This window comes from Lipotes vexillifer, unplaced genomic scaffold (assembly GCF_000442215.2).
Source record: "Lipotes vexillifer unplaced genomic scaffold, Lipotes_vexillifer_v1.1 scaffold70, whole genome shotgun sequence".
NCBI lineage: Eukaryota > Metazoa > Chordata > Mammalia > Artiodactyla > Lipotidae > Lipotes > Lipotes vexillifer.
Window position 1 is genome coordinate 526,188 of NW_006789896.1, and position 12,697 is coordinate 538,884.

The 12,697-nt window shown below is 48.6% G+C and overlaps 1 protein-coding gene across 1 annotated transcript in view; it reads left to right on the top strand.

The window, feature by feature from the left end:
* Window positions 1-3,716, top strand: part of LOC103076573 (carbohydrate sulfotransferase 6) — a 4,704-nt gene extending 988 nt beyond the window's left edge. The window contains exons 2-3 of the mRNA XM_007462926.1: window positions 1,584-1,659; window positions 2,493-3,716. Of these exons, the coding sequence (XP_007462988.1) occupies window positions 2,509-3,696 (1,188 nt within the window). The 5' untranslated portion in view covers window positions 1,584-1,659; window positions 2,493-2,508 and the 3' untranslated portion in view covers window positions 3,697-3,716. The remainder of the gene's footprint in view (window positions 1-1,583; window positions 1,660-2,492) is intronic.
* Window positions 3,717-12,697: the final 8,981 nt, after the last annotated feature.

The window sequence follows — 12,697 nt, forward strand, 5'->3', positions numbered from 1 at the left end:
CCCAGCCGCTCCGCGGCATGCGGGATCCTCCCGAAACGGGGCACGAACCCGCGTCTCCTGCATCGGCAGGCGGACTCTCAAGCACTGCGCCACCAGGGAAGCCCTCAGTTTCTGCTTTATAACAAAGTGAATCAGTTATACATATACATATATCCCCATATCTCTTCCCTCTTGCGTCTCCCTCCCACCCTCCCTATCTCATCCCTCTAGTGGTCACGAAGCACCGATTGATCTCCCTGTGCTATGCGGCTGCTTCCCACTAGCTATCTATTTTATGTTTGGTAGTGTATATATGTCCATGCCACTCTCTCACTTCGTCCCAGCTTACCCTTCCCCCTCCCCATATCCTCAAGTCCATTCTCTCGTCTGCGTCTTTATTCCTTTCCTGTCCCTAGGTTCTTCTGACCATTTTCTTTTTTTTAGATTCCATATATATGTGTTAGCATGTGGTATTTGTTTTTCTCTTTCTGACTTACTTCACTCTGTATGACAGTCTCTAGGTCCTTCCACCTCACTACAAATAACTCAGTTTCGTTCCACACTTTCTTTTTAAATTAATTTTTATTGGAGTATAGTTGATTTACAATATTGTGTTCGTTTCTGCTGTACAGCAAAGTGAATCAGTTATACGTATACATATATCCACTCTTTTTTAGATTCGATTCCCATATAGGTCACTTCAGAATATTGAGTAGAGTTCTCTGTGCTATACAGTAGGTCCTTGTTAGTTATCTACTTTTTTTTTTTTTTTTTTTTTGTTAATGGGCCTCTCACTGTTGTGGCCTCTCCCATTGCAGAGCACAGGCTCCGGACGCACAGGCTCAGTGGCCATAGCTCACGGGCCCAGCCGCTCCGCGGCATGTGGGATCTTCTCGGACCGGGGCACGAAACCGTGTACCCTGCATCGGCAGGCGGACTCTCAACCACTGCACCACCAGGGAAGCCCTAGTTATCTACTTTATATATAGTGTGTATACGTCAATCCCAATCTCCCAATTTATCCCTCCCCCCCGGGGGGGGGGGCGGTGTGACATTCTTAAGATCCACTGAAGGACTCAGGGGTGGTTGGGGGCTACAGGGGGCCAGGGAGAAGCTGGGATTCCAAGCGTAGGTGACCTCAGGGGTCTTATCTGGGTGGAGACTTCCCATGGTTCCTCCTCTCCAGGCACAGCTGAACACTACAACAGTAACATGGGGCGTGTATGGCACTTTACCAAGCCCTTTCCTCGTATGTCTTTGTAGCAGCATCTCTCACAAGAACCCTAAGGTCAAATGTTATCATCCCCGTTTTATAGAGGAAGATATTGAGTCTTGGAGTAGTTAAGTCATTTGCCTCAGGGTTCACAGCTTCTGAGTGGCATCAGAGGAACTCAAACCCAGCAGGAGAGATGGTTATTTCACTCCCATCTGGAAAAATGTATCCAGCTGCCTGCTGGTCTGGGCCCAGCTCCAGCCAGGGGCAGGACAGCTACACTCCCACCCGTGGGGAACTTTCTGTCAGTCTGGGAGGGCAGAGCCCTCCCAGTGTGCAGGGCCATCTCCTCCTGTGGGACTCTTACCCAGCTTCCCTCCTGCTTTCCCAGGCCCTGAAAAACCTCCAGGCATCTCCCATGGATCTGTGACTGAGGTGGGCAGCTCTCCCAGCAGCCCTGGACAGCAGTGAGTAACCTCAGCATGGAAAGGGGTCTGACTGCCCTCATCTTTCCCTTTCTCTGTCTCCATCCTACCTCTCCCTTAACTGGTTTCTTCTGCAAAATTACACGAATCCAGAAGGATATCCTCCCTTGGGAATTCATGCATCCGGCAGCACTTCACTCTCCATGGGTGAGAGCAACAGTTGCCGTTCTTTGTCTATATGTTTATTTTTAATAACAAAAGTTGTATCTTCTTGTTTAAAAAGTCAAACAGTGCAGAACCACACTATGTAGAAAGTGCAAGTTTTCAGTTATGAGAAATGCCTCACCCCTCCATGCTCATCCCAGTACTCCATAACCAGAATTAATCCCCTTTTTACAGATGGGTAAACTGAGTCACAGAACGATGAAGCGTTTGGTCTAAGATCATAGGCTAGGAAGTGGCGGAGCCAGGGAGGGTTCTGCCAAATCACCCATGAAGCTATTTAGCTAAACTACCTACAACTTTTCCCCTAAAAGGAATTTTAAGTGAAAAGCAGGAATTCTGTTTTAAATATATTTTCCCCCCTCTGGATAGAAAGAAAAGGGGGCGTGGGGAGAGAAAGAGAGAAAAGGGAGAAAACACTGCCCATAGTATTGTACAACTGGCCTTTAGCTCTGCAAAGGCTGGATCATGGCTCATGTCTTAAAGTCACATTCCCGGAAGGGCTCCCAACTGAGATGGCCGTGGCCTTGGGAGGCCTCCACAGGTGGGGTGGTCAAGTCCCGGGGCTGCTCCCTGGCAGCACCAGACAGGAGTTGGGGTGCGGGATGGGTGAGCGGGTCGCGGTCCCTGACGGCTGCACTCTCCCTCCGCAGGCCCCCGGCCGGCGGCATGTGGCTGCGGCGCATCTCCAGCACCGCGGTGACCGCGCTCCTGCTGGCGCAGACTGGCCTCCTGCTCTTCCTAGTCTCCCGGCCCAGGCCGCCGTCCCCGGTGGGTGGCGAGGAGAGGGTGCACGTGCTGGTGCTGTCCTCGTGGCGCTCGGGCTCGTCCTTCGTGGGCCAGCTCTTCAGCCAGCACCCCAATGTCTTCTACCTGATGGAGCCTGCGTGGCACGTGTGGGCCGCTTTGTCGCAGGGCAGCGCGGTGGCGCTACACATGGCAGTGCGCGACCTGGTGCGCTCCGTCTTCCTGTGCGACATGGACGTGTTCGACGCCTACCTGCCGTGGCGGCGCAACCTGTCGGACCTCTTCCAGTGGGCGGAGAGCCGCGCGCTGTGCTCACCGCCCGCCTGCAGCGCCTTCCCGCGCGGCGCCCTCAGCAGCGAGGCAGTGTGCAAGCCGCTGTGCGCGCGACGGCCCTTCGGCCTGGCCCAGGAGGCCTGCCGCTCCTACAGTCACGTGGTGCTCAAGGAGGTGCGCTTCTTCAACCTGCAGGTGCTCTACCCGCTGCTCAGCGACCCGGCGCTCAACCTGCGCATCGTGCACCTGGTGCGCGACCCGCGGGCTGTGCTGCGCTCGCGCGAGCAGACGGCCAAGGCACTGGCCCGTGACAACGGCATCGTGTTGGGCACCAACGGCAAGTGGGTGGAGGCCGACCCGGACCTGCGTGTGGTGCGCGAGGTGTGCCGCAGCCACGTGCGCATCGCTGAGGCCGCCATGCGCAAGCCACCGCCCTCCCTGCGCGGCCGCTACCGCCTGGTGCGCTTCGAGGACCTGGCACGGGCGCCTCTGCCCGAGATCCGCGCGCTCTACGCCTTCGCAGGCCTGAGCCTCACGCCGCAGCTCGAGGCCTGGATCCACAACATCACCCACGGGGTCGGGCCAGGCGCCCGCCGTGAGGCCTTCAAGACTACGTCCAGGGACGCGCTCAACGTCTCGCAGGCCTGGCGCCACACGCTGCCCTTTGCCAAGATCCGCCGCGTGCAGGAGCTGTGTGCGGGCGCACTGCAGCTGCTGGGCTACCGGCCAGTGTTCTCTGAGGACGAGCAGCGCGACCTCGCCCTGGACCTCATGCTGCCGCGCGGCCCGAGCAGCTTTAGCTGGGCATCATCCACTGCCGAGCACTCTGGGCCATAGCAGAGGCCCCCCAGCTGTGGCTGGCGGTTGCCAGGGCCAGGAGACTCACGTGTGGTGGGGAAGGAGCTGGGGTGCACGAGGCCGCGAGTTTGGGAGATCCCCCACGTAGTAGGAAAGGACCGAGTCCCCAGACTATGTTTCTTTCTCCCCACTTCTTGTTTTTCCTTTGAATCCTCTTTAGGAGCTAGATTCCCACCACACACACTCTTCATGGAAAGCAGACTCGTGCCCCCACTTCCTCTGGGCACAGGGAATAAGTTCAGATGACTTGGCTCCTACTCCAGCACTTTCTTTCCCCTTAAGTCTCCGTTGGCATGCCTCATCCTGCAGTTGAGAAGGCTGTCCCGGCCCTGCCTGGGAGTGGAGGGACACTGTGGTGAGCTGGTCCCTGAAGTCGGTACATCTCCCCCTACACACACCCCGTGCCTCTGGCACCACACACCACCAAAGCCAGTGCTTTTATGTTCACCTGTACCTTCAGTAAGAAATCAGCCAAGGTACCTCTATCTTGTGGTCTCCCCTTAGTCTCTCTCTGCCCCAATCCCCTGGGAGCCCACATGCCCCCATCACCTGTCCAGGGAAGGTGAACTTTGATTTGTCCTGACAGAAAAGATCCTACCCACAGAAATAAACATAATTCACCTGTATGATACAGATTAGAGTTTACAGCCTGTGAAGTTTGACAAGCTAAACGCAAAAGCGAAGGGACTTGTCCAAGGCCACACGATGAGAAGGAGGATGAAGGGAGGAGGGGGGGTTTGCTCCGAGACCGCAGTGGGGAGGATAGGGCGAATCAGGCTTGCAGAGGCCTGTCTCCTGGACAAAGAAGGGCCAGGTGTTCCCATCTTATTTGCTCAAGGGATCAGCCAGCAGCCATGGCTAGGCCCGCAGCTGTGAGGTGAGATATGGAAAGTGGTGAGCTCTGGGTCCAGGGTGCAGAATCTAGGGAGCCTCCTAGATAAGCCTGGAGGGAGGCAGTGAGGGGGAAAAGTGGAGAAAGAGAAGGCTGGGCAGGCCAGGGCAGCAAGCCAAGCAGAGCGTGTGGCAGAGCCAGAGGTTGGCAGCAAGATCAGTGCCTGGAGGGCAAGTCACGGGGTGAATGTAACTAGATAAAGCTTGCCAGGAGCCTGGAAGAAAAATGGCTCTGGAGTGGTTGTCTTCCTGTGGTCCTTATGTGCCAGGCCCTGGAGAAGAGCAAAGTACGATTCCTAGCTGCGAGCCACAACGCCTGGCTCTGGTGGCAAAGCGTCTTATTAAATGGATGCTGGATTTTAAAAAGGGGTGGGGTAGGGGGATGCCGGATGTGTAGAGGGCTAGTCCTGAGCTCAGGATATGAAAGCCAGCCGTGCTTAAAAAATGTTTAAAAGAAAGGGGGAAAAAAGGTCACAGCACCTCTAGGAAGGACAGAGAAGCAGATTTGAGTCCACACAAATAGAATAACCCAAATCACACTGGGATACAGAGTTGGTCTGGGGACTGACAGTTGCCACCAGAACTCCTGTGCCCATTACCTCTGGAAGTGAGGGAGCTGCCCTCATCATTGCCATCAGTCACCAGAAGGGATTCTGGAGGTCTGGCTTCTGATTCTCAGCCTGGGTGTGGCCTTGGATTGGTGGGACCTGGATGGTAGACCCACATCCTCGCTGCAAAGCAGCAGGCCAAGGGCAATCTGGCACTTTCCGTTTCTTTTCTTGCAGGGAGCAGAGGTATACTGACCTTGAAGCTGAAGCTTCAGGATGCCTCAGTTGGGGATCTGTCAAGCTGTAGAAACTTCAGGCCCCATAAAGCCCCCATCTGCCCCTGCTCACGGTAGCATGGAGAAGATATCTAAAACCCAGAATTTATTAATGGAGACTTTGGCTTAGAAAGACTAAGGTCACATAGCTTAATATGTGGGCTGGAACTCAAACTCATCTTTGACTTCAATACTTAGATTCTAACAAGGAAACTGAACTGGGGATGCAGCAGAGGATTCCATCACAGGCTTGGAAAGCCAGATCATTACCCAGAGACGTGGGTCTCTGGGTCAGGGAGTGGTCCTTGCATTTTGTTTGTTTGTTTCCAGTTTTACTGAGAAAGAATTAACATACGTCACTGTATAAGTTTAAGGTGTACAACATGATGGTTTGATTTACATGTATTGTGAAATGATTACAACACTAGGTTTAGTTAACATCAGCCATCTCATTTAGATAGAATAAAAAGAAAAGAAAAACACAACTAAAAAATTTTTAGGGCTTCCCTGGTGGCGCAGTGGTTGAGAGTCCACCTGCCGATGCAGGGGACACGGGTTCGTGCCCTGGTCCAGGAGGATCCCATGTGCTGTGGAGCGGCTGGGCCCGTGAGTCGTGGCTGCTAGCCTGCGTGTCTGGAGCCTGTGCTCCGCAACGGGAGAGGCCACAACAGTGAGAGGCCCGCGTACTGCAAAAAAAAAAAAAAAAAAAAAAAAATTAAATTTTTAACTGTTATAAGAGATGAAGATTTAATACCTCCATCTCTCCTTATCTTCTCTCCAAACTTTTATCATACTTTTAATTATATAATTGACCTACAGTACTGCATTAGTTCCAGGTGCACAACATAGTTACTTGATGTTTCTGTACGTTACAAAATGATCACCGCCATCCTGGCATTTGTCTGCAGACATCTCAAGGACCAGAATGATGAATGGTGAGCAGTTGGCTGGGGCAGTGGGGCCACTGGGGATAAAAGCAGCCTGCTGGCCCTGCCTGGAAGGAGCACATTGTTAAGTGGAGGAGTCGGCTAGGAAGTCTCCAGCAATGTGGTATGTTCAGGCAAAGAAGGTTGAGCAAGAGGTTCATGGAGCCAGAGGCTAAGAACAGGGAGCCACTGATCCCTAGTGGGGTTCAGGAAGGCATTTGGGGTGGGGCTTAGAGCCCAGCCTGATAGTAGCATCCCACAAGTTTCATTTGCCCCTGCTTGGGTCACCGATGACACAATTAATGGCCTTTGTTATGTGACTCATCCATTCTCACCTGTCTCCCAAGGTTCCATGATAACGATGACTGGCTATTGGATGTGGCTCCCTGCATATGGGGCCCTCTGGGCAAGCCTCTGCATGAGCTACAGGGCGCAGCAGGTTCCGAGCAAGCCTCTAGGTGAACCCACATCAGGTTTCAGGACAAAGATAGGCAGTGCCAGTCCAGTGTTTCAATGAGTCAGTCCAGGGCTAAGCCCTGGGGACTTAGTCACAGCCCTTGCTCTTGTGGGGAGTGCAGATGTTAAATAAATAGTCCTACAGATAAATATGCAACCATAAGTGTCTCTTGTGCTCTAAGAATAAATAAGAATGGGTAGAGGGTGACCTACTTTAGTATGGAGAGCCAGGAAAACATTTTCGAAGAGGAAACGTTTGGTTTGAATAGATAGGGACTTCCCTGGTGGTCCAGTGGGTAAGACTCCGTGCTCCCAATGCAGGGTGTCCGGGTTCAATCCCTGGTCGGGTAACTAGATCCCACATGCATGCCGCAACTAAGAAGTCCGCATGCCGCAATTAAAGATCCTGTGTGCCACAACTAAGACCCGGCACAGCCTAAATAAATAAATAAATAATTTGAAAAATAAGTAGGAGTTAATTGAGCATAGGATGAAGAGGCAGCGAGAGACTGAGGGATTGGTCTCTTTGGAATCAAGGTTCGTTGGCAAAATAAAAGAATCGGTCCTGGGAATCCAAGCTCATGGGATGGGAGAGGCCCCAGGACGTGACTGAGTTTGTGTGTCTATGGTAAAGAGTATTAGAAGTAGAACTGCTGGATCAAAGAGCATCCATGCTTTAAGTGTGAAATTGCCAAATTACTCTAAAAATGGAGTACTGACTTATGTTCTCTGGAATGGTGTCAGGAAGGCCCTTGTCACCCTTTTCTATTGACCCCCTCCCCATCATGTGTACAGGGTAAATCATTTTCATTTTTACCTACCGGATGGAATATTATGCAGCAGTAAAATGAAATGAACTATCAAACCATGAAAAGACATTCAGGAGGGAACCTGAGTGAAAGAAGCCAATCTGAAGAAGCTACATTTAGTATGATTCCAACTGTATGACATTCTGGAAAAGGCAAAACTATTCAGACAGTAAAAAGATTAGTGGTTGTGAGAAATGGAATATTTCCTACCATACCAGTAAACAAAGCATGCCACAGCCACCAGCGATTGCAGCAGAGCTGGTGAGCCCTGAGGGAACTCAGGAAGGAAAGAATACCTGCCATCTAGCAGTCATCAGACTGCAGCCACTCCCCATGGTGCACCCTGAGGAAACCCAGGATGTGAAAATACAGGATACTGGCCCCAGATAGCTGAGGTGCATAATCAAAGGAGTGATTTCAGTGAGCCCAGGCTCTTTCATCTTCCCATACATAGAAAAGCTCTAAATTCCTTAATTTGACATATCTGGTTTCCCTAATTAACAATAATCTTTTGATGTTCCCGACTGCCTGCCCCTTGTTGCAAAACTCCTATGTATTCTAGCTCCACTGACTTCCTCGGAGCAGTTTCTCAGAGCTATCTGAAATGCTGTCTCCTGGGTTGCAGTCCTCATTTTGCCCCAAATAAAACTTAACTTGCAGCTCTCACGTTGTGCTTTTTTTTTTTTTTTTTTTTTGGGGTACGCGGGCTTCTCACTACGGACGCGCAGGCCCAGCGGCCATGGCTCACAGGCCCAGGTGCTCCGCGGCACATGGGATTCTCCCGGACCCGGGCACAAACCCGCGTCCCCTGCATCGGCAGGTGGACTCTCAAACACTGCGCCACCAGGGAAGCCCTGTGCATTTTTTTTAAGTCAACAGTTGCCAGGGGTTGTGGGTGGGAGGGGAGGGATAAATAGATGGAGCACAGAGAATTTTTAGGGCAGTGAAAATACGCTGTATGGTGCTCTAATGATGGATATATGCCATGGATGACATGTACATATAATGATGGATATACATTTGTCCAAACCCATGGAATGTGCAACACCAAAACTGAACTCTAAGGTAAACTATGGACTTTGGCCGATTATGATGTGTCATTGTAGGTTCATCCTTGGTAACAAATGTACCATTCTGGCGGGAGATGTTAATGGGGGACGCTGTGAACTGTGTGAGTGCAGAAGGTATATGAGAAATCTCTGTAGTTCCCTCTCAATTTTGTTGTAAACCCAAAGCTTCTCTAAAAAATAAAGTCTTTAAAAAACAGAACAAAACTAGATCAAAAGCCTTAGTAGCCTCGGGAGGGTACAGGAATGCTGCTGAAATGGGAGGAGTTGGCCAGGAACACAGAGCCTGCCACAGCCCGGACTTTGAATTTTCCCAGGGTGGCAAGCCCTTAGAGCCAGCTGAGTGTTTTCTCCCTTGGGGTTTAATCTGGAGAACCTGGTTGGCCATGCAAATCTGGTGCTGTCCTGATCCCAGTCTTCAGATCCTCCACATCTCCATTCATTCATTCAACACACATTATGGATTGAGCCCCAACCAGTTGTTTTTTTTTTACTTTTTTTTTTTTTTTTTTGCGGTCCGCCGGTCTCTCACTGTTGTGGCCTCTCCCGTTGCGGAGCACAGGCTCCGGACGCGCAGGCCCAGCGGCCATGGCTCACGGGCCCAGCCGCTCCACGGCACGTGGGATCCTCCTGGACCGGGGCACGAACCCGTGTCCCCTGCATCGGCAGGCGGACTCTCAACCACTGCGCCACCAGGAAAGCCCCAACCCGTTTTAAAGGGAAGGATCATGGGGATTAGGAATGTCTGCGTGCAGGGGTGTGAGTTGCAATTTTTAATGGGGGGATCAGTGTAGGTCTCATTGTGAAAGTGACATTTGAGCAAAGTCTTGAAGGAGGTAAAGCAGTTAATTTAGGGATAACTATGGGTAAATTGTACTGTAGAAAGAAATAGGTAGTACAAAAATCCTAAGGAGGGAACATATCTGGAATATTGGAAGAACAGCAAGGGGCTACTGAGTCTGGTGTGGTAGGCCAAAGGAGGAATTCTAGGAGATGGGGAGAGAGGGCGTCAGATTATGTATGACCTTGCAGGCCTTGTGAGGACTTTGGCCTTTATTTGGAGTGAGATGAAGGGTGTCCAAAGCCACTTTTGTTCTATGGCCCTCCTTAGTTGAATAAATAAATATAAATATAATGTCATATATATGTGACATAATATATAATATTTATAATGTCATAGATATTTAAAAAAATAGAACGAGTACCCAAAATATTTCATTTTCATTTTACTGCCTTTGTTAATATCCTGAATTAGTATATTGTTAGTTTTGCAAGCTTTTGAACTGGATTTAAATTGAATCACAGTGTGGGCTTCTTTTTTCTGCAACTTAGATTTTCCCCTCAAGTTTACATTCCTGGGATTCATCATGTTGTTGCTTGCAGCTTTAGGTCATTTCTTTCTACTACTGAATAGTATTTTATTGAAAATAATACAATTTTATTTATCCATCTCAATGAATACTTGGCTTGTTTTTAGTTATGTACTGTTACAGTGCTACTAGGAACAATCTTGTCTGTATCTCCTCGTATGAATGCTACAGGATATTTACCTGGGAGTGAAATTGCCAGATCATGAACATCTTCATTCAACATTATTCCAGATGGTTATATCTGTTTACACCTCCAGAGTTCCAGCTGCCCTGCAACCTCAGTAACAATCAGATTCTCAGACTTTTAAATTTTTGGCTGTTGGGTGGTTGACAAATGATACCTCATTGTGATTCATTTTGTGTTTCACTGATTAATGAGGTTAAGCATGTTTTCCTGGGTTTTTTGGCCATTTGTATTTCTCTTTGATGAAGTACCTCTTCAGGTCTTTTGTCTCTTCATCATTTGCTTATTGATTTTCAGGAGTGCTAAATGCTATTCCTATGTCAGTTATACGTATTGCAAATATCTTCCAGTTTGTGGCTTGTCTTTATACTTTCTTTGTGGTAACTCTTGAATAATACAAGGTCTTAATTTAAAGTAATTAAATTTATCCATCCTTTCCTTTATGGTCTTCACTTTTTGTATCTAGTTTAAGAACTCTTTCACCATCATGAGACATAAGGATATTCAACATTGCCGTCTAAAAGTTTTATAGTTCTGCATCTCACTATAAGTGAAACGAGGGTGTGGATGTCTAAAAAACAAACAAAAACACCTAGTGTTTGTTTGCTTTATATTTGCTTCATAATTTTCTTGCAGGTTTGTGTCTTTCCTGGAGTTTGTATTGTTTTTCAGTGTTTTCCCATTGAGAGAAGAAACAGGTACCTTCTTCACCGTGTCCCTAAAATTTTGAGATTAACGATTTTGTCTATAGCTGAAATCAATTCCATTATTTTTCCTGAGGATACTCTTTCTTCTGTTCTAATCTGGTTAGGTGGCTGCTAAGACTCACACAGAAGTCAATCTAACATTCCTGGTTAAATCCACCATTCCTTATACCGCCCATCTTTTTCTTTCTTAGTCATCACTCTTTTACTTCGCTGGAGTACGTACTCAGCTTCCTTAGAAAGGGCACATGTTGGACTTCCCTGGTGGCGCAGTGGATAAGACTCCACGCTCCTAATACAGGTAGGCCCGGGTTTGATCCCTGGTCAGGGAACTAGATCCCACATGCACACCGCAACTAAGGGTTCACATGCCGCAACTAAGGAGCCAGCAAGCTGCAACTAAGGAGCCCACCTGCTGCAACTAAGACTCAGCACAACCGAATAAATAAATAAATAAATAAATATTTTTTTAAAAAAGGGGGCACATGAAACATACATTCTCTGAGTCCTGCAAGTCTAAATGGCTTTTCAGAAATTTCTCAATTCACAATCGGAATGAGGATAGAATTCTAAATTAAAAATAATGTTTCCTAATGTGATACATTATTGATGGTTATATAAGCTTAAAATAATTGGTTTTTCCACTTCTTATACACTCTGCTAGTCTGGGAAATGTACCAAAAGACAGCATTGTTAAATATTTCATGACTTTTTGAAATACTATTTTTGTCTTAGAAAAGTTTCTTGGTTGATGCAAAGTCCCAGTTGTAGGGTTAGAGAACTGGCATTAGAAAGCTTCCAAAACAAAGGCTTTCAAAAGGGAACTCTAATAAACAATGTTGCTAATGTTCTTGAATTAAAAGGAAATATTACATATTTTGTGCACGATGCTTTTTTTAAAAAAATTATTTATTTATTTATTTATTTATAGCTGTATTGGGTCTTCGTTGCTGCGTGGGGGGCTTTCTCTAGTTGCAGCGAGCGGGGGCTACTCCTGCGGTGCATGGACTTCTCATTGCGGTGGCTTCTCTTGTTGCAGAGCACGGGCTATAGATGTGAGGGCTTCAGTAGTTGACACGCGGGCTCAGTAGTTGTGGCTCGTAGGCTCTAGAGTGCAGGCTCAGTAGTTGTGGCACACAGGCTTAGTTGCTGTGCGGCATGTGGGATCTTCCCGGACCAGGGCACGAACCTGTGTCCCCTGCACTGGCAGGAAGATTCTTAACAACTGCACCACCAGGGAAGTCCCACAATGCTTTTTTTTTTTTTTTTTTGCGCTACGCGGGCCTCTCACTGTTGTGGCCTCTCCCGTTGCGGAGCAAAGGCTCCAGCCACGCAGGCTCAGTGGCCACGGCTCACGGGCCCAGCCGCTCCGCAGCATGTGGCATCCTCCCGGACCGGGGCACAAACCCATGTCTCCTGCATCGGCAGGCGGATTCTCAACCACTGCGCCACCAGGGAAGCCCCCACGATGCTTTTTAATTAATTATTTTTTTATTGGAATATAGTTGACCTACAATATTATGTCAGTGTACTACATAGTTATTTCACATTTGCTTACGTTACAAAATGGTCACCACTGTAAGTCTAGTAACCATCTGTCCCCAGTTATTACAATATTATTGACCATATTCCTTATGTCGTATACAATGTTTTTTAATTTAAAGTGAAGTTTTCCCCCAAAATCATTTCTTTCCAAATATTGAAGGTATTGCTGCATTGTGTTCCAGCTTCTTTCACCTGACTGCTGAAC